Here is a 15,965-nt window from a genome sequence, read left to right as displayed (position 1 = left end):
AATGATAGACAAGGGTAGTAAAACCAAATTTGATCAAATACTGTCATTATAACGTGGACCTCACTATAGACGGTAATAGTTCTATGATATGAAAAAATATGATTTCGTACGATATGATCTGCATATGACAGAAATATTACCGTCTAATAGCGACCACAAAATAGTTTGTCATTTTTTTGACTATCATATTTTGCCTTCTTGTTATGAACTTAGAGTTATGTGGATAAGTACCATAAGCTGATATCAAAGAAACGTCTTCATAAACTAGTTCTTTTAATTACTTACTCAAAATAACATAAAAAATAATCCAATCTTTAAAATAATAATTTTGCAGTTACGGTATGGCATTTCAACTTACTAGAGCACTTGTATGGCTAAGCAGTATTAACACTGTAACTTAGACTACATTAATTTCACCAAGGCTTCAAGTAAAGCATTTCAAACAGTAAATTTTATGGATGCAAAACAACTGTAATACATATATTTAAAATTCTTGATAAAATTCAATGTAGTATTTATTAAATATAGGTAACTGATTTGCGCCTTTTATTTTATGCAAGTTTCCATTATATCAATAGGGCCATTCAAATTTTCCGCCACTTCTTGCCTCCCTCTGTCATGGCTGCCCATGTTTAATTCGTAACAGGAATTGCCAAAGACCTTAAGAGGCATGTCTAGGAAGGCTGTTCAAAAAGTGTAGTACTAGGTAAATTTAACTGATGAGATGGGGAACGGGGTGAAAAAGCATGCTGGCTCACAAACATTGGTCTTCATAGCTCTACTCTCTCTCAATCGATGCGCTCTCTCACACATCAGTCTTCTCTTTCTAGAGAAAGAAGTTCATTACTTCAGTACCACCACTATCACAATTGACACGCGCACTCACGCTCACATCAGTCTTCTCTTCCTAGAAAAGTCCATTATTATTATTATACACTGCATTGTCTACTCATTCTGCAGCTGTTCTAACATGATTGATCTGCTTTTGAGTAGCCTGGCTATAGATTGTATTCTATTGCTTCAACAGTGTTATCAAATAACACTTCATTTGACTAATTCTTCTATTCGACATACAAGTTCATTAATATATGAGTGCACTATCTATATATATATATATATATATATATATATATAATATATATATATATATATATAATATATATATATATATATATATACAGGGTGTTTCAGAAGTAGTGTCGAGAATTTTAGGGTATTGTACCTGGATGCTAGGAGACTACAAATGTCATATTTGAAGTGTCCAAAACTCAGCGGTTATCCTTATAGCTGCCATTTTGTTTTTTCACTTAAAAATTTTTATCTCAAGAACGAAATGTTGTATTGATCTGAAATTTGGCATGAATATTTATGCTATAAAGACTCAACTATAAAAAATAAAAAAAAAAATTTTCAGGCTTGAGCAAGGCCTATATCTCAGCTATACAACATATTTAGTTACTAGCAGGTAACCCGTGCTTCGCAAGGGTCTTTCTTGAAACTTGACGTAATGAAATCTAGAAGAATTCAAAATAGGCCTATGTACAGTGAGTCAGTCATTCTATCAGGGCTCGAAAAATTTTGAAATTTTAATCAAATAAAACTGGAAGAATATAATTTCTTTATGTAAATAACAACACCTTCATTGAAAGACATATTAACTGCATGCGTTTTCATATTGCCGATACAGCATTGATGAAACTGTAGACGTTAATTTAGCATTTGTCTCAAAAATTGTTCTAGCTGAAAAATTAATAATCCATGCCACGTGTAGGCCTAAACATTGCATCAGGAAAACGAAGTTTCAAAACTATGTTTTTCAGGTAGAAAGCAATATAGAAACAGATGTACCTCTTTTAATTTCGACCATATGATTTGGTGATTTTTTAATGAAATCGAATGTACCATTAATGGAATTTAAACATTAAATCTGAAAAATTTAAAAGGAAAATTAAAATTTGGGCTTCCAGGTGCACGAGATTGATATTTTTAGAATCTATGTGCAAAATTTGGAAATCTAAATCATTCCCGTTTTTCCGGTATGCAATCCACAAGTTGACATGTTTTGAAACGAACACACGAACAAACACAACCCTACTCTCTCTTATTATATAGATACCATCTTATAGATCTAATTTTTCTGAACACAACCATATGCATAACTCAATATGTTCAAAAATGTGACTTATCAACTTGTGTCATCTACCCACAGAGTTGTTCTGGTAACTAAATTAAAAATTTTGTCAGATTGGCATTAAGTTGAGTTGACTTTGTTAGGTTGGCACCAAGTTGAAGATTGAAATGCATTTATCCAGGACCTCCTAAATACCAATTTATCCAGTACCTCCTAAATACCTATTTAGGAGGTCCTGATTTATCGCGGAAAAATTGATTGGGTACTGCTACTTCAATCAGAGGTATTCCTGGGAATATTATATTACTACTAGCCGTCAGGCTCGCTTCGCTCGCCATGTCCGTCTAGCCAGGGGGCTCCGCCCCTGGACCCCCGACTGGATTGTCCAAGAATGAGATCAGCAGGCTAGCTTCGCTCGCCTGCATTTTTCATTTGAGCATTTTTATCATAATATGTTACGACGATCCAGTCGGGGGTACAGACTAAATGTCAGGCTAAACGGATATGGCAAGCGAAGCAAGCCTGACGACCAGTATTATATAGATACAGTAAGTGATGAAGGCTGTTAATAAAAATGGTTCATGCATAGACAAATGAAAATCATGATTCTTCATTCTTGAGATTTAAATATATTTATTTTGATTCTAGATAGGAATTAATTTTTCCAGTAATAATATTGTTTGGAGTACATGATCAAATATTTCAATGTATTTATGTATATTATCAGGGAAAATCACAAACAAAAAATGATTCCAATAATATAATAAATCAAATCAATCTAATTGGTTTTTATTAACCATGATAACATGAAACAGCTGTTATATAGCTAAGGTGAACGTTATACTTTCGAGCTCAAAATTTAAGTGGTTTTATTCTTTATTTTGTGAATTTAACGTTTTTTTATGTTTTTACAAAAGTTTTACTATCAATCTATCAAAATTTAAAATTGTTTGTTTTATTCTAATCTATACTCTCAGATTGTGATTTGGTGTAGAAAATTGAAATGGACATAACCTATGTATGATATTTGCACAATTTGAAACTGAATTAGGAAATTGAAAAAGTTTTGGGCAATAACCTGTTTTTTCTTTCCCGATCATTATATTGTTTTTGGTAATCTAATAAATAAATAAATAATTAACAGGGCACAAAAATTCAAATCATACAACAACGCTAAATATTATAACGCTACAACGATTCATAAGCATAGTTTTATTCAGAAGCAAAGTACTTGTGACTGTATTAGCACGATTCAGAACTGGGCTAATATACGGTAGCAAATATTACGAGAAGTACCTAATTCCCGATTCACCAAAACAAGTGCAGATCACCATGTACAACGGCCTGTAAACAACTGAACAATGGACAGTTGATAACTGTCTATTTTTCTATTTTATAAACAATCGAATTCATTTCTGGTCAATTATGAATTTAATAGAATCTACCGCGCAGGCGCCAGCAGGCGCCTAAACCCAAAAAAAGTTATGATTCATATAAGCATAATTTTATTCAGAAGCAAAGTATTTGTGATTCTGCACGATTCAGAAAACATTCCAAACAAGAAGATCGTCAGTCGTTACAATATTGACCCTATTGGAAACCCCCCCTCACTACTATGACAAGGACGCAGTCTGCTCAATCCCCCCCCCCCCCAACGTTACATCTCGTGGACAATGACAATGTACAGTGTTATACTGTACATTAGTTTTTGCATTTCACCTTTCTTCCAATTGAATACTTGTACCCTATTACCACTTCAAAGAAAGTAAATGTAAATGAAAAAAAAGTGAACAGAGAATTGGCTTATCTTGGAAATCTTGCAGTATACTAAAAGTATTTTTTTTATTGCAGAAATTTTCGTTGAAGCATGAACTATTATTCATTCATATTATCCAATAACTTACTTTTTCTCGAGAATTTAGGAATGATTGGTTGTTTTCTAATTACAGTATAAGAAAAAAACATGTAAAACTTGATCTCTCCAAAACTAAATTTTTCCCGGGTAGTATCATGTAAAGTTCTTGGGTTGAATTTGAATTGCCATGCATGGCCCAACATGGATAATAAAGAATTCGATGAGAGAAGAATGAACCATGTCTCCAAAATAGCTGTACAAATAGAATATAGTACAGATTTCATGTGATATTGAAATGAAATGGGAATAAATAATAATATAAATGTCAAACTACTGTATAAACATATAGAATAATAGAGCATATTATATGAATATAGTATATAACATAAAACACAATAGCGCAGACAAGAAGACGGGCAATATCTCATTGAACAAAAACAATCAATTGTTTCCACAACCGAAAACCAGTTTTCCGGTGTGAGTGTGTGTACTGTATAATCATAGCAGTTGGGACTGTGTTAGTGAGTTCGACCACACTTTTTCGAAAGGCTAGTAGGGAATTGAAGCTTTCTCGATTGCGAGTTCTTTGCAGGTACTTTGTTCTAGCGTGTTTCGGACGCTATTTTCCAACCGATAATCATGAAAATGGTACCAAATTGTTCAGAAAGATTTGGACATCTGGCGCCGTACCGCCAAATTTTGATATCACTTATCATTTTTTCCTATTGAACGTCAAACTTTGCCAAATTTTCTCCAAGTTCATCAAATTTTAAAGTCATTTTATAGTTGGAAAATTGGAATTTGGCGGTACGGCGCCAGATGTCCAAATCTTTCTGAACAATTTGGTACCATTTTCATGATTATCGGTTGGAAAATAGCGTCCGAAACACGCTAGAACGAAGTGCCTGTTTCAGCCCTTTTTCCGAATTATAACATTGCTCTTAAAGAGATACATCTTTAAGGTCTTTGGGAATAGGGGCAATACCTACTATTAAGTAATAGTAGGTATTAATAGTAGCAGGGCCGTCGCGTCGTTTGTAGCGCCCCGAGGCGAGAACAACCGCGGCGCCCCCCCCCACAACTATAACTATCCCTACGTTTTTAAATGTCTACCACCACGCTGTCTGCTACAGCTTACATACTATGTTCATGTTTGAATGTAAGGGTGAGATGTGATTCGGTGAATGGAATGAACGTTTTTCACCAATTACCAAACCCATTTTACTGCTATACTAGCAAATATTTTTGTATGCTATTATATGTTATTTATTTTACAATAAATGAATTTATCAGGTTAGTGAGGAATTTGAGTACTTTTTGTACAGATTCTTAAGCATAGTTGACTCAGTTTTTCTGTTCAAACGGTTAAATTTGCCAAGTTTACCTTCATAACAGTTCTATGGACTTGAAGAAAAATTTATTGTTTTCAATTCAGTTACTAGTTGTTTTATAATGATCTTATTATTTATAATTTATTGTACTTGTTGTTGTGAGAGAATTTTGTTTTTGTGAAGACATTATTAACTTACAATAAATGATTTTGATTTAATTTTACTTACGAAATAACTGGGGCAGGAGAGCAACGATCTTCAGGACAGCGAATTCCGGTGAATTTCCAGTGAATTTATGGGAATCTCCAGTGAATTATTTATTAATTTTTTATTCCATTTTGTCCAGCTTGATGGCATAACGGATCACCCACTCACCACTTGTTATCATATTTACTATCACAATGTACAAAGTAAAACAAACTAATTATTATTTATACACAGTCAGCAGTTTTGATATTTCCTTCTAGGATTGTTAAATTGTCTCGCCTTTTCAGTAGGTAGGTACTGTACATTAAAACTCAAAACTTCAAACGCTAAAATATGTTCTTCTGGATTTGTTATAAGCAAATGTTTTTAAAATCTCTTCAAAGTCGAGTTCCTTTGCAATTTCATTCTCAATCGAAAGTATCGCGAGTGAATTAAGCCTTTCTTGTGCCATTGTAGAGCGCAAATAAGTTTTTATAAGTTTGAGTTTGCTAAAACTATGTTCGGCACTAGCCACTGTTACGGGAATTGTTAGTAAAATTCTTAATGCAACCCACAAGTTTGTGAACATGTCTTTGCTGTTGGACTTTTTAATCAAATTCAATACTTCTTTGGGCGTCACATTTTTCTTATCATTCAAAATGGATCCAACGTGTTGAAGTTCATGGTACAGTTCATTGGCATTAATATCAGATACGCCATTTTCATTGTCATATAAGTTATTTTCAAGATCAACACATTTTTGTTTCAATGCCTCTTTTTGTGGCAATTGTGCAATGTTGCTCAAAAATCCCCAAATTTTTTCATGACTCTTCAAAGCAATTGATCTCTTTTCAAGTGAATTCGAAACATTATCCACCAAGGTCAGAAATACATCCCTCTTGAAGGTTTCTTCTGGTGACGTATGGACTTCTTCAGAAGACTCATATGAAAAAACGCGTTTGTGTTTTCGTAACCTTTTCTGAGGAAAGATAGGTTCAATCCCAAGTTTAGCAGCTTCTTCTTTTGCGGAGATCACAGCATCTACAAATCCTGTTTCTCTAAATCTTCCCAAGAATTCTAAACATTTTTCAACAGATGAACTTTTGCACAAAAGCCAGTTCAATTTTTATCGTGATTAGTTCCTTTGGACTGTTATATGAATTAGAATTGGAACTGTTTTGGACATGAAGCTTGTGGTACTTAACTGTAAGTTGTATAATTTTGAATGACTAAATAAATAAATAAACTCCACGAGAACCAATCAGAGAAGCCGTCTTATCAAAAAGGCCTTCTCCAATTGGTTCTCCTAAAATTAATCGTTCTTTTGTGCAACCAGGCCATGTTGTAAGATGCAAGTTTTTAGCTTTGCAATAATCAAAACATTTTAAATAATACCAGCATTTAGCCATCTAAAAGCTACTTACTAGTAAATTTATACTATATTTCTGATTATGTAGGCCTACATGAAATATTTAACTAATTCTCTTGACTTTCCACTGCTTACAATAAGAATGCTAACATAATATTAGTTGCATTTTGGGCAGATTATCCAGCCCAGGGGGCACTCTAGTTAGTGAATCTAGAAAAATGGTATATGGTAATACAGTACTTCGCCCTATATGAGCAATAATTGAGAAATGTTATAAATAATATAAATAAATAAATATATCTATATGATTGTTTCCAGAGTCAACTGCAGTTTTCCAGACTATGGAATACCATATTTGTAAGTTCATTACAATGTACAGGGCCGCTTAAAGGGTGGAGCGACCGGGGCGGTCGCCCCGGGCGCCGCGGCTAGGGGGGCGCCGCGGTCGTATGATGATTAGCGCCCCGACATTTTCGGTTCAAGTACCTTTATTTCACCTTCACGTTAAAGGTCTTGAACCATTTTCTTATCAATCCATTTCTATGTATAACTCATTACTTATATGTGTGGTGTTAATTGTGGCATAAACAATAAAAACTTTGGTAAAATACAGTCACTCTACGCATAGCATAGGTGTATATTTTTCCAGTCATTGAGTGAGCCTGTGCGCGCCCACTGCCCCTGCAACCTGCAAGTCGTCATTGGTCGCTTCATTGTCCAATGCTGGGTGATAAAACTTCTTATTTTATACTCTTTTCTAACCTTGTATTCTGCAGGCTAAAACCTATTTATTTTTAAATTTCCATTGGTATTTCTAAATTGAAAATTTTTCAATTTAAAATAAATTCAACATATTTCAATTTAGGAATATCAACGGAAATTTAAAATTAAATAGGTTTTAGCCTGCAGAATACAAGGTGAGAAAAGAGTATAAAATAAGACAAGCTGGACCGGATGGTTTAAATATGGAGCTGTTCAAGCATAGGGAACTCTTCATCAAACTTCACTTCCTCCATTTGATATGTGCTGGAGACAATAATTATTGAGGATCCCAGAAGTTTGGAAAGTGGCTACAGTCAAATCTCTTTTCAAGAAGGGAGATATAGTCCAGTCACTATATACATTAGTGCTTGCAATTTATATTGTAGTTCTGATTTTTTACTTTCCTTGCCCTATTACCGTAGGTAAGGAAAGTATTGCTTTCCAAAAAAATTAAGGTACCCCAATTTCTAAATTTCTATACGTTTCAAGGTCCCCTGAGTCCGAAAAAGTGGTTTTTGGGTATTGATTTTGGCGAAGTTTGATTTTAGATTCTCAATTATCAGCCTTCATATACAATTTAAACAAAAAAAATCCAAGTGGAGAAGATTAAGCATGAAAATCTCTACAATTAATGTCCAGTAACATGTTCACCTAAAATTGAAAATAAGCTTGAAATTCGAGAAAATGTGATTATTAAATTGCAAACTGTTGGCAACTGTTGGTTCTATTAAATCATTCACTACGAAGTAGCAGATTTCGTGTGTCTCCAGCATTATTGTCCTATCACCAGCTGTCTCATGTATTTGAATAGTAGACTTGGGATGCGCGAGAACACTAGCGTAAGGTGATCAATTTTTATAACGGCAAGGAAATTTGTGTGAGTGCGCCTCACCAGATTTTTAATATATTATTTGGATACATGAAAAAAGTCCAGAACCAATTTCTTCATTCAAAATTCTCTTGTGCTACATACAGAGTGGCCCAAAAACCTCGTATTTTCAGTTCATTTTCCAGTTTTCAGCTATTTCTGCCAAATCCAGTAATCGGATGTAAAAATTTGCTCCAGCCTTTGTTTTAGATTATAAAATTCTGAATAAAATGAGATCATTCGCAACTATCTATATCCATCTCCAATAAGTACTGAGTTATGATTTTTCAAAAATGAGTAAAATTTAAAAACAAAATTTAATCTTGATGAGTTTTAATTTTTTATCAACAATATCTTCCGATTTTTACCAATTAGTTAAATGTATAATTCAAAGTCCCTCTGGGCGTATTTTTGTGTTCTAAAATCTAAGATCAGGATACAGGTTGATTTTTTCTTTGAATTCCACTCATTTTTTAAAAAATCATAACTCATTACTTATTGGAGATAGATAGTTGCGAATGATCTCATTTTATAATCTAAAACAATGGCTGGAGGAAACTTTTCCGTCACATCACTGTATTTGGCAGAAAAAGCTGAAAACTGGAAAATGAGCTGAAAATACGAGGTTCTGGACTATTTGTTCCGGTCTTCTCTCATGTATCCAAAAAATATATTTAAAAATCATAACTAAAATATAAATTGCAAGCACACCTCTTTTTTTATGTCCATATTAACTGGACTAAGAAGTTCCTGTGACAACTATAGAGAAATCAGCTTGCTAAACACTGCTTACAAAATCTATAGCATGATTATCAAGGAGAGGATGCAGCCCATAATGGAAGTTCTCCTCCTGGAAGAGCATTGTAGCTTTACTTTTAAATACTACCTCACCGCGCTATACTTTGGGGGGGGGCGCATATCAAAATCTTGCCCCAGGCGCCTATTAACCTCGGGGCGGCCCTGACAATGTATATTTGGGTTCCAATTATTTACTCATTACTATCTACTTTGATGGAGTGGCTCAGTTCTTGTAGCTTTATTCAATATCAAAATGTTTCCATAATATATAACCACATTGCTAATAGAATGAATAAATATTCATTATTCAGATCCCTAATGACAAACCAAATTTTAACATAAACTGTTCTTTTGAGAAATCTTATTTTAAATCATGAAGTTTCTACAATATCAATATGAATTTATCAAATTCAATATCTGCTACAATTTTAATCTTTATTTGTATATCTAGAGTGTAAAATACAGTTTTTTCGCCTTTGACAACAACTTTTCTAAGGAAGAAAAAGCATTTTCCACTTGTGATGTACACAACATTTTTCCTCCACATTCTTTTTTAAAAATCGGCAAATAAAATCATTCATAAAACGTATGTGACAGGTGAGAATGTTTTGCAACTTACTACATAACCTAAAAAAATTAAGAACTTTGAGCTCAGCTGCCAGGTGCGATAAGTTAATTCTATATATCAGCAAAAGTTGTTACAATGATTAGCTTTAAAAAAAATAGCCGAAGCGTCCAGATTTGATTACAGTAGTTGATGAAAAATTTTCATTGGCTGGTATTATGTATAACATGAAATATTTGAACAATATGTAGTCCTATACATCTTTTCTATACTTAGGGTTATATCAAGTACATTATGTAAGAAGTATAGCATTTAAACATAATATTTCATAAGTTGTTCAAATTTCTGGTTGAGTTATTGAGTTCAGTTTGCTACAATGATAACTCTACATGGTTTCTCATCTAAGCTTTGACCTTCCACCATATCCCCAATGTAAGCTTTTAAAATAGAGATGCTTCACATGTTATTTGAATGGAGTTACTTTTCCTCCCTTGGGCTTGAGAGTCTCTAGTTTTTTATACTCAAGGGCGAAAAAGTGACATTCTACAATCATTATGTTAAGGGAGTAGAGTATGTAAGTACTTTAGACAGTAGGTGGAGAGAAATTATTTTATGACTGTACGTTTTCTTCACTGTTTTGTATTGTGTGACTGTAGTGAGATTCACATCCAAAAGTCAGTTGATTTTATAGAACAGCATTGTTGTCAATTTTCCTGTTCTACAACTTCCATCATAGAAGATAGTGGATAGCTGTGTCAAAGATTATTGAAGCTTGATAAAATCATAGAAGATAGTAATAGTAGCTAGCTGTGATTCAAGTCATCCAAATACATCTGATTTTAATAACTGAAAAATGTCAATTCTTCCAATCAATTATATTCCAGGCAAGAAAATAGCAAAAGTGGTCATTGAAAGACTCAAAGATGGATCACCAACATCAAGTCAAGAAAACAGATTTCAGATAATAAATATTTCAAATTATACATATTTGAATAAGCAGGTGTGACTTATGCTGTTCTATGGGTAAACATTACAAAACTATATGAATAATTCTCATTGCATTGAGGATTTCTAGTAAGAAAAATGTATAATTAACTTATGCTCCCCATAAATCAACTTTCAGCACATGAACTATTATTTGTGCTTGAAGTCACAATTTCAGAATTGTATTGTTGCATAACTGTGCATCACATTTCATGGCCGCCTTCACATTCAAGTTCAATGAGTAACAAATTCCAATTCTTTAAATGATCATCTTCACTCATTTTCATTGTGAATTCAAACTTTAAAATCAGTGGACATGATAGAATGGATTTCTTGCTATGTCTCTGAGTTTCTTTTATAGTAGGTACCTGTGATACCAGTCATCTCTGATATAATAATATTAATTATTGTTGATTTTTCTGGACATTGATAAATTATTCCTCATATACTTCAAATTATAAGCTTCAGAATATAAGCTATTTAGTTTTATTTAATAATTAGTATTTTTTGATTGAGATTAAATAATATGGTAGTTGATTGTATTCTATAAAGCCTACAAACGATGTAGCAATGACAATTGAGCTAGGAAAGTATTGAGCTCATTTCATTGGTTTTTGTTGATTTTCCAATGAAAGAAAAGTTGGAAAATTCATAACCTGAATCTCAATTCAGCTTTCAAATGACACAAGACATTTCTTTTGTTCACAGGTAAAGATTGAGAGAGAAGAATGTGAAACTAATCACATCAAAGAAGAGCCACAACCAACCTCCAATCAGGCATGTGTTTTATCTTTACTAGAAAAATATATTACTGTAGTAATACTTAATAATAATTATTTTATTATTTTTTTTCAATTAATCATTTCATTCAATATTTTATTAATAATTATTGAAAAAAAATCCAAATTGCATGCTGTAATGGTTGACAGCCATCCCAAATACATGTGGTACTGCAAATACTGGCAAACAGATTAAACAGTAGAAGGACATTTGATGAGAGCCAATATCCAAAAATTATTTGCCAGCCTGGGAATCACTCCTATAGTGTGATTTAAGCTATTAAGTGAGAGGGAATGATGGGACCTCATAGTTGCCACATTTCTTCTCCATCACCTTCTATAGTAGGTACTACTATACATAGCACTTTCATCAATGATTTGCAGATAATTCAGAACAAATTATAGACCTACCTTTATTTCAAAGAGGTAAATACAGCACCTTTTTCTCCTTCACATTTTATTTTTATCTCACATAATAAAATAGTCATCCACCTACTTACTGTTATATCAGCTTTTCTACTCTGACAAGACTTTGGCCCACACCTCGATCTTGCAGATCTCCTGGTGTTGCTCCAGGCCGGTTTGACTCAGAAGGGAAACGGGGTGAGCAAGCAAGTAACTTTGAGGTGACCGCGGGCTTTGCGCGCCGCCGAAACACCCTAGCGGATGGCTGAAAGAGTTGCCTGTGGGCGCGGCAATTCCGCCGCTGAGGTAACATGTTGTTTAAGGAGGTGAGTGGCTGAAGAGTTCGACCCTGCTTCGACTCGTGAAGCTGGTGACTCCTGCTGCTCTAGGATGGGAAAAAGGTTAATAAGCTGAGAAGGATAACCTAGTTCTGGGATAGGTGTGCCCGATAACAGAGAGTAGGAATGGGCCTGCAGTCATGCTGCATATAACATGGCCATGGGCGCAGTCCCGGGGAAAGGTTATTGGGGGAGAATAGAAAGTGGGCGCCCCACTCTGGTCGGGCGCAAATAGCCAAGCCTTGCCGGATCACAGCTGAGCTAGCCTGATCGTAGGGGCCTTGCTCTAGGTGTGAAAAGAAAGGATATAGACCAAGGGGGGAATTAGCAAGGGTTTGGAGGTCACAAAGGCCCCCAAAGGAGTTCCCAACGTCCAGGTGTTTACAGAAGTGGGGGATGAAGTCGAGCTGAAGAGGTCGCAACGCTTCCCCGCTTCGGGAAGGATAGAGTTGGTCTGTGACCTAGGACTGTCTGAGCGCTGCCGCGGAGCGGCGGTCGACGGATAGGAAGGTGGAGGTTTCGACTTTAGCTGTCCCGCGCCTGAAAGGCAAGGGCCTGCTGAAGCCACGGAGGTGTGCGGTAAATAGATTAGTGTGATAAGGATGAAGAGTGGATACACAAAGTAGTATATCGGGCAATTCAGAGGGGGAAAGGGTAAAAGAGGATGGAAAATGGTGTAGAAAGGGGGTGTACTTACTTCCTTTAATAGCCGCGATACCCACTGGCCCTGCGCGAGTCTACTGCGCGGCTATACAGAGTGCATCCCGCACCCTCGCGTACCTGGTAACTGGAATTCGTCCAGTTGTCCACGAGAAAGTCGGCTGTCCCCGTTCGAGCAGTGGACCCGGGTTACCGTATCACGATACAGCTTCACGCGCGCCTTATAGCTGTATACAGGGTGATTCAAAAGTATGGTAAAATAATTTAATACGTGATAGTAGAGGTGAAAATAAGAAGAAAAGTCTTATAAACATATATCCAGAAACGCTTCATTAGCGAGCTATGCAGGGTGATAGTTTTCGCCCGGAATTCAGTTCCTCTGGTAAAATACACCGATGCTGAATTGTTTGGGGAATAGTTTTTAAAAAAACTTATGCTGGATTCATATGGAAAAATATCTGAAAAATTGAATAAAACTAGTCTGGAAGCTGTAATGTGAGTAGTTTTTGAGAAAAACGTTGAAATATGCAAAAAATCTAAGTAGAAAAACACAGACTTCTACGTTTGATGCCCAATAACTTTCTTTAATGACCAGTAAACAAATAATTTTTCACAATAAGAATTGTAGAGAATTTAATTCTGAAAAGAATTATGTAAGCTGTGTAAACTAGATTTCAATAAAAGTTGAATAAAATGTATTCTTATGTAGTACATTACACCACAAAAATTTGCTGTTTTATGAGGAGAGAACTAATAACTCATAGGTTGTAGCTGATTGCAAATAAAACAGCAAATTTTTGTGGTGTAATGTACTACATAAGAATACATTTTATTCAACTTTTATTGAAATCTAGTTTACACAGCTTACATAATTCTTTTCAGAATTAAATTCTCTACAATTCTTATTGTGAAAAATTATTTGTTTACTGGTCATTAAAGAAAGTTATTGGGCATCAAACGTAGAAGTCTGTGTTTTTATACCTAGATTTTTTGCATATTTCAACGTTTTTCTCAAAAACTTCTCACATTACAGCTTCCAGACTAGTTTTATTCAATTTTTCAGATATTTTTCCATATGAATCCAGCATAAGTTTTTCAAAAACTAGTCCCCAAACAATTCAGCATCGGTGTATTTCACCAGAGGAACTGAATTCCGGGCGAATACTTTCACCCTGTAGGCTATAGCTTGCTAATGAAGCGTTTATGGATATATGTTTATAAGAACTTTTTTTCTTATTTTCACCTCTACTATCACGTATTAAATTATTTTACCATAATTATGAATCATCCTGTATATGATCGTGGCCTTGCAGCGCGTTAGCCTATGTCACGGACATGCCCCAACTAGTTCCAACTGGTTGAGCCCACGTCTTTCGGACCTTACAAGGCAAATCTCCTTACAAGATGTATTGCGTTGCACTAGCCTACTCCTGTAGTACCAGGGCCCATGACTTCCACGCCTAAGAGATTCCGCACAAGCCAGAGATTCAGGCAACTATTAACCCGACGCATTATTACCCGGCCTATCTACCTGCACCGACGCGACTATGACCACTATCTACAGTAACGGTACTAGTAGAGGTGACTACACTCACCTAATTCGTCCAACCGCCCGGGATAGACTAGACCTAACTCGTTCAACCGCCCGGGATAGACTAGACTACTCTTACCTTCAGCAGAGAGTCAAGTAGGGGTGTAAGTGTCTACTGCGCTGACTCAAGACCTAGGATCTCCCATTGGTTTGATTGATTGATTGAGTACTTTATTTATGTAGATTACAATATATACTGGCTTATACACTTATATACAATAGCTTAAAATACAGCAAAATTATAGATGAATTTACATAATATAGACTAAGAAAATAATTATTGAAAGTATATGATATGAAAAAGTAATTTGTAATATAATAACTATGGATAATTATATTGTTATGCATCTACATAAATTGGCGGAGCTTTGGACATATCAATGTCCATTCTTCGGAAAGAATATTAAAAATATCCTCCCCACTAACCCTCTACCAAATTGGTAAGAGATCGTTCAGGCGAATCTCTGATAAGAGAGCGCCTAAAGCCCTAATCGCCGTCTCATTACAAAATAGGCATTTTGTGTTGTGACACTACCATATAGGCTGCTATTGGGTGGATTTCCAACCTAACAGCAAATCACCAATGTAATATTTCATAAGTGGTCCTGAATGAAATATTGTATATTGCAGATTAATAAAAACCATATAAAAACTTGTAGTACCCTTTTAAAACAGTACCCTTATTAAAACATTGAAACATTTCAACAGATGTTTTTATAAAAGAGTACTACAAGTTTTACATTGTTTTTATTAATTTGAATAAAGTAGCCCATATAAGTGAAGTGATTTTTCTATATTGCAGTTTTATCTGGTTTATGAAGCACTTGTGAGGGTGTTTCAAAAACATGCTCCTGCTTGCTTATATCTCAAGTTATATCCAACTCATGCTTAAAGAACCTCACAATAAACTTGTTCTATGAAAATATAAAAATAGTAGCTTATAATATTATAGTCCTTTTATTGATTGTGAATGTGTATGTGTTGCAGATGGCGACAGTTACTGTTAAAAAGGAGGAGGAGGAGGAGGAGGATGATAACAGCCAGCAACCAGCTGCAGTGGATGATGATTGCAGCCAACAACATTATCTAATCCCTGGCTACAACATGATTTTCATTAAAGAGGAGGCATATGGTGAGATTCATTCTTTTAGTCCTCAATTCTTGATTAGTCAAGGTCTATATGCTTTGCTTGGGTGATTAGATAGTGTGCAGCTTTCTTACATGAAGTTGCTTAATATTTTCCAATGAAAACTCCTGTGTTAATCATACTCCTGAATGGGATGTTTTCCTCATGTAAATCATGCTCAGAACAAATCAAATCATTTATTTCACCATTTAAAAAA

The 15,965-nt window shown here is 34.8% G+C and overlaps 3 protein-coding genes across 3 annotated transcripts in view; 1 reads left to right on the top strand and 2 right to left on the bottom strand.

Annotated features, from left to right (window-relative positions):
• LOC120354281 (transcriptional repressor CTCF-like) overlaps nt 1-788 on the bottom strand; it is a 170,828-nt gene extending 170,040 nt beyond the window's left edge. The window contains exon 1 of the mRNA XM_039441185.1: nt 783-788. The gene's annotated coding sequence lies outside the window, so the exon portion shown is untranslated. The remainder of the gene's footprint in view (nt 1-782) is intronic.
• LOC111045590 (gastrula zinc finger protein XlCGF57.1-like) overlaps nt 1-15,834 on the top strand; it is a 126,704-nt gene extending 110,870 nt beyond the window's left edge. The window contains exons 8-9 of the mRNA XM_039440827.1: nt 11,558-11,626; nt 15,610-15,834. Of these exons, the coding sequence (XP_039296761.1) occupies nt 11,558-11,626; nt 15,610-15,819 (279 nt within the window). The 3' untranslated portion in view covers nt 15,820-15,834. The remainder of the gene's footprint in view (nt 1-11,557; nt 11,627-15,609) is intronic.
• The window catches only part of LOC111057883 (gastrula zinc finger protein XlCGF57.1-like), a 178,240-nt gene that overhangs the window by 161,503 nt on the left and 772 nt on the right, over nt 1-15,965 (bottom strand). The gene's annotated exons all lie outside the window — the stretch shown is intronic.

This window comes from Nilaparvata lugens, chromosome 14, assembly GCF_014356525.2.
Source record: "Nilaparvata lugens isolate BPH chromosome 14, ASM1435652v1, whole genome shotgun sequence".
Taxonomy (NCBI): domain Eukaryota; kingdom Metazoa; phylum Arthropoda; class Insecta; order Hemiptera; family Delphacidae; genus Nilaparvata; species Nilaparvata lugens.
Note: the sequence above shows the minus strand (reverse complement) of the source record. Positions and strands in the feature narration are given on the sequence as shown.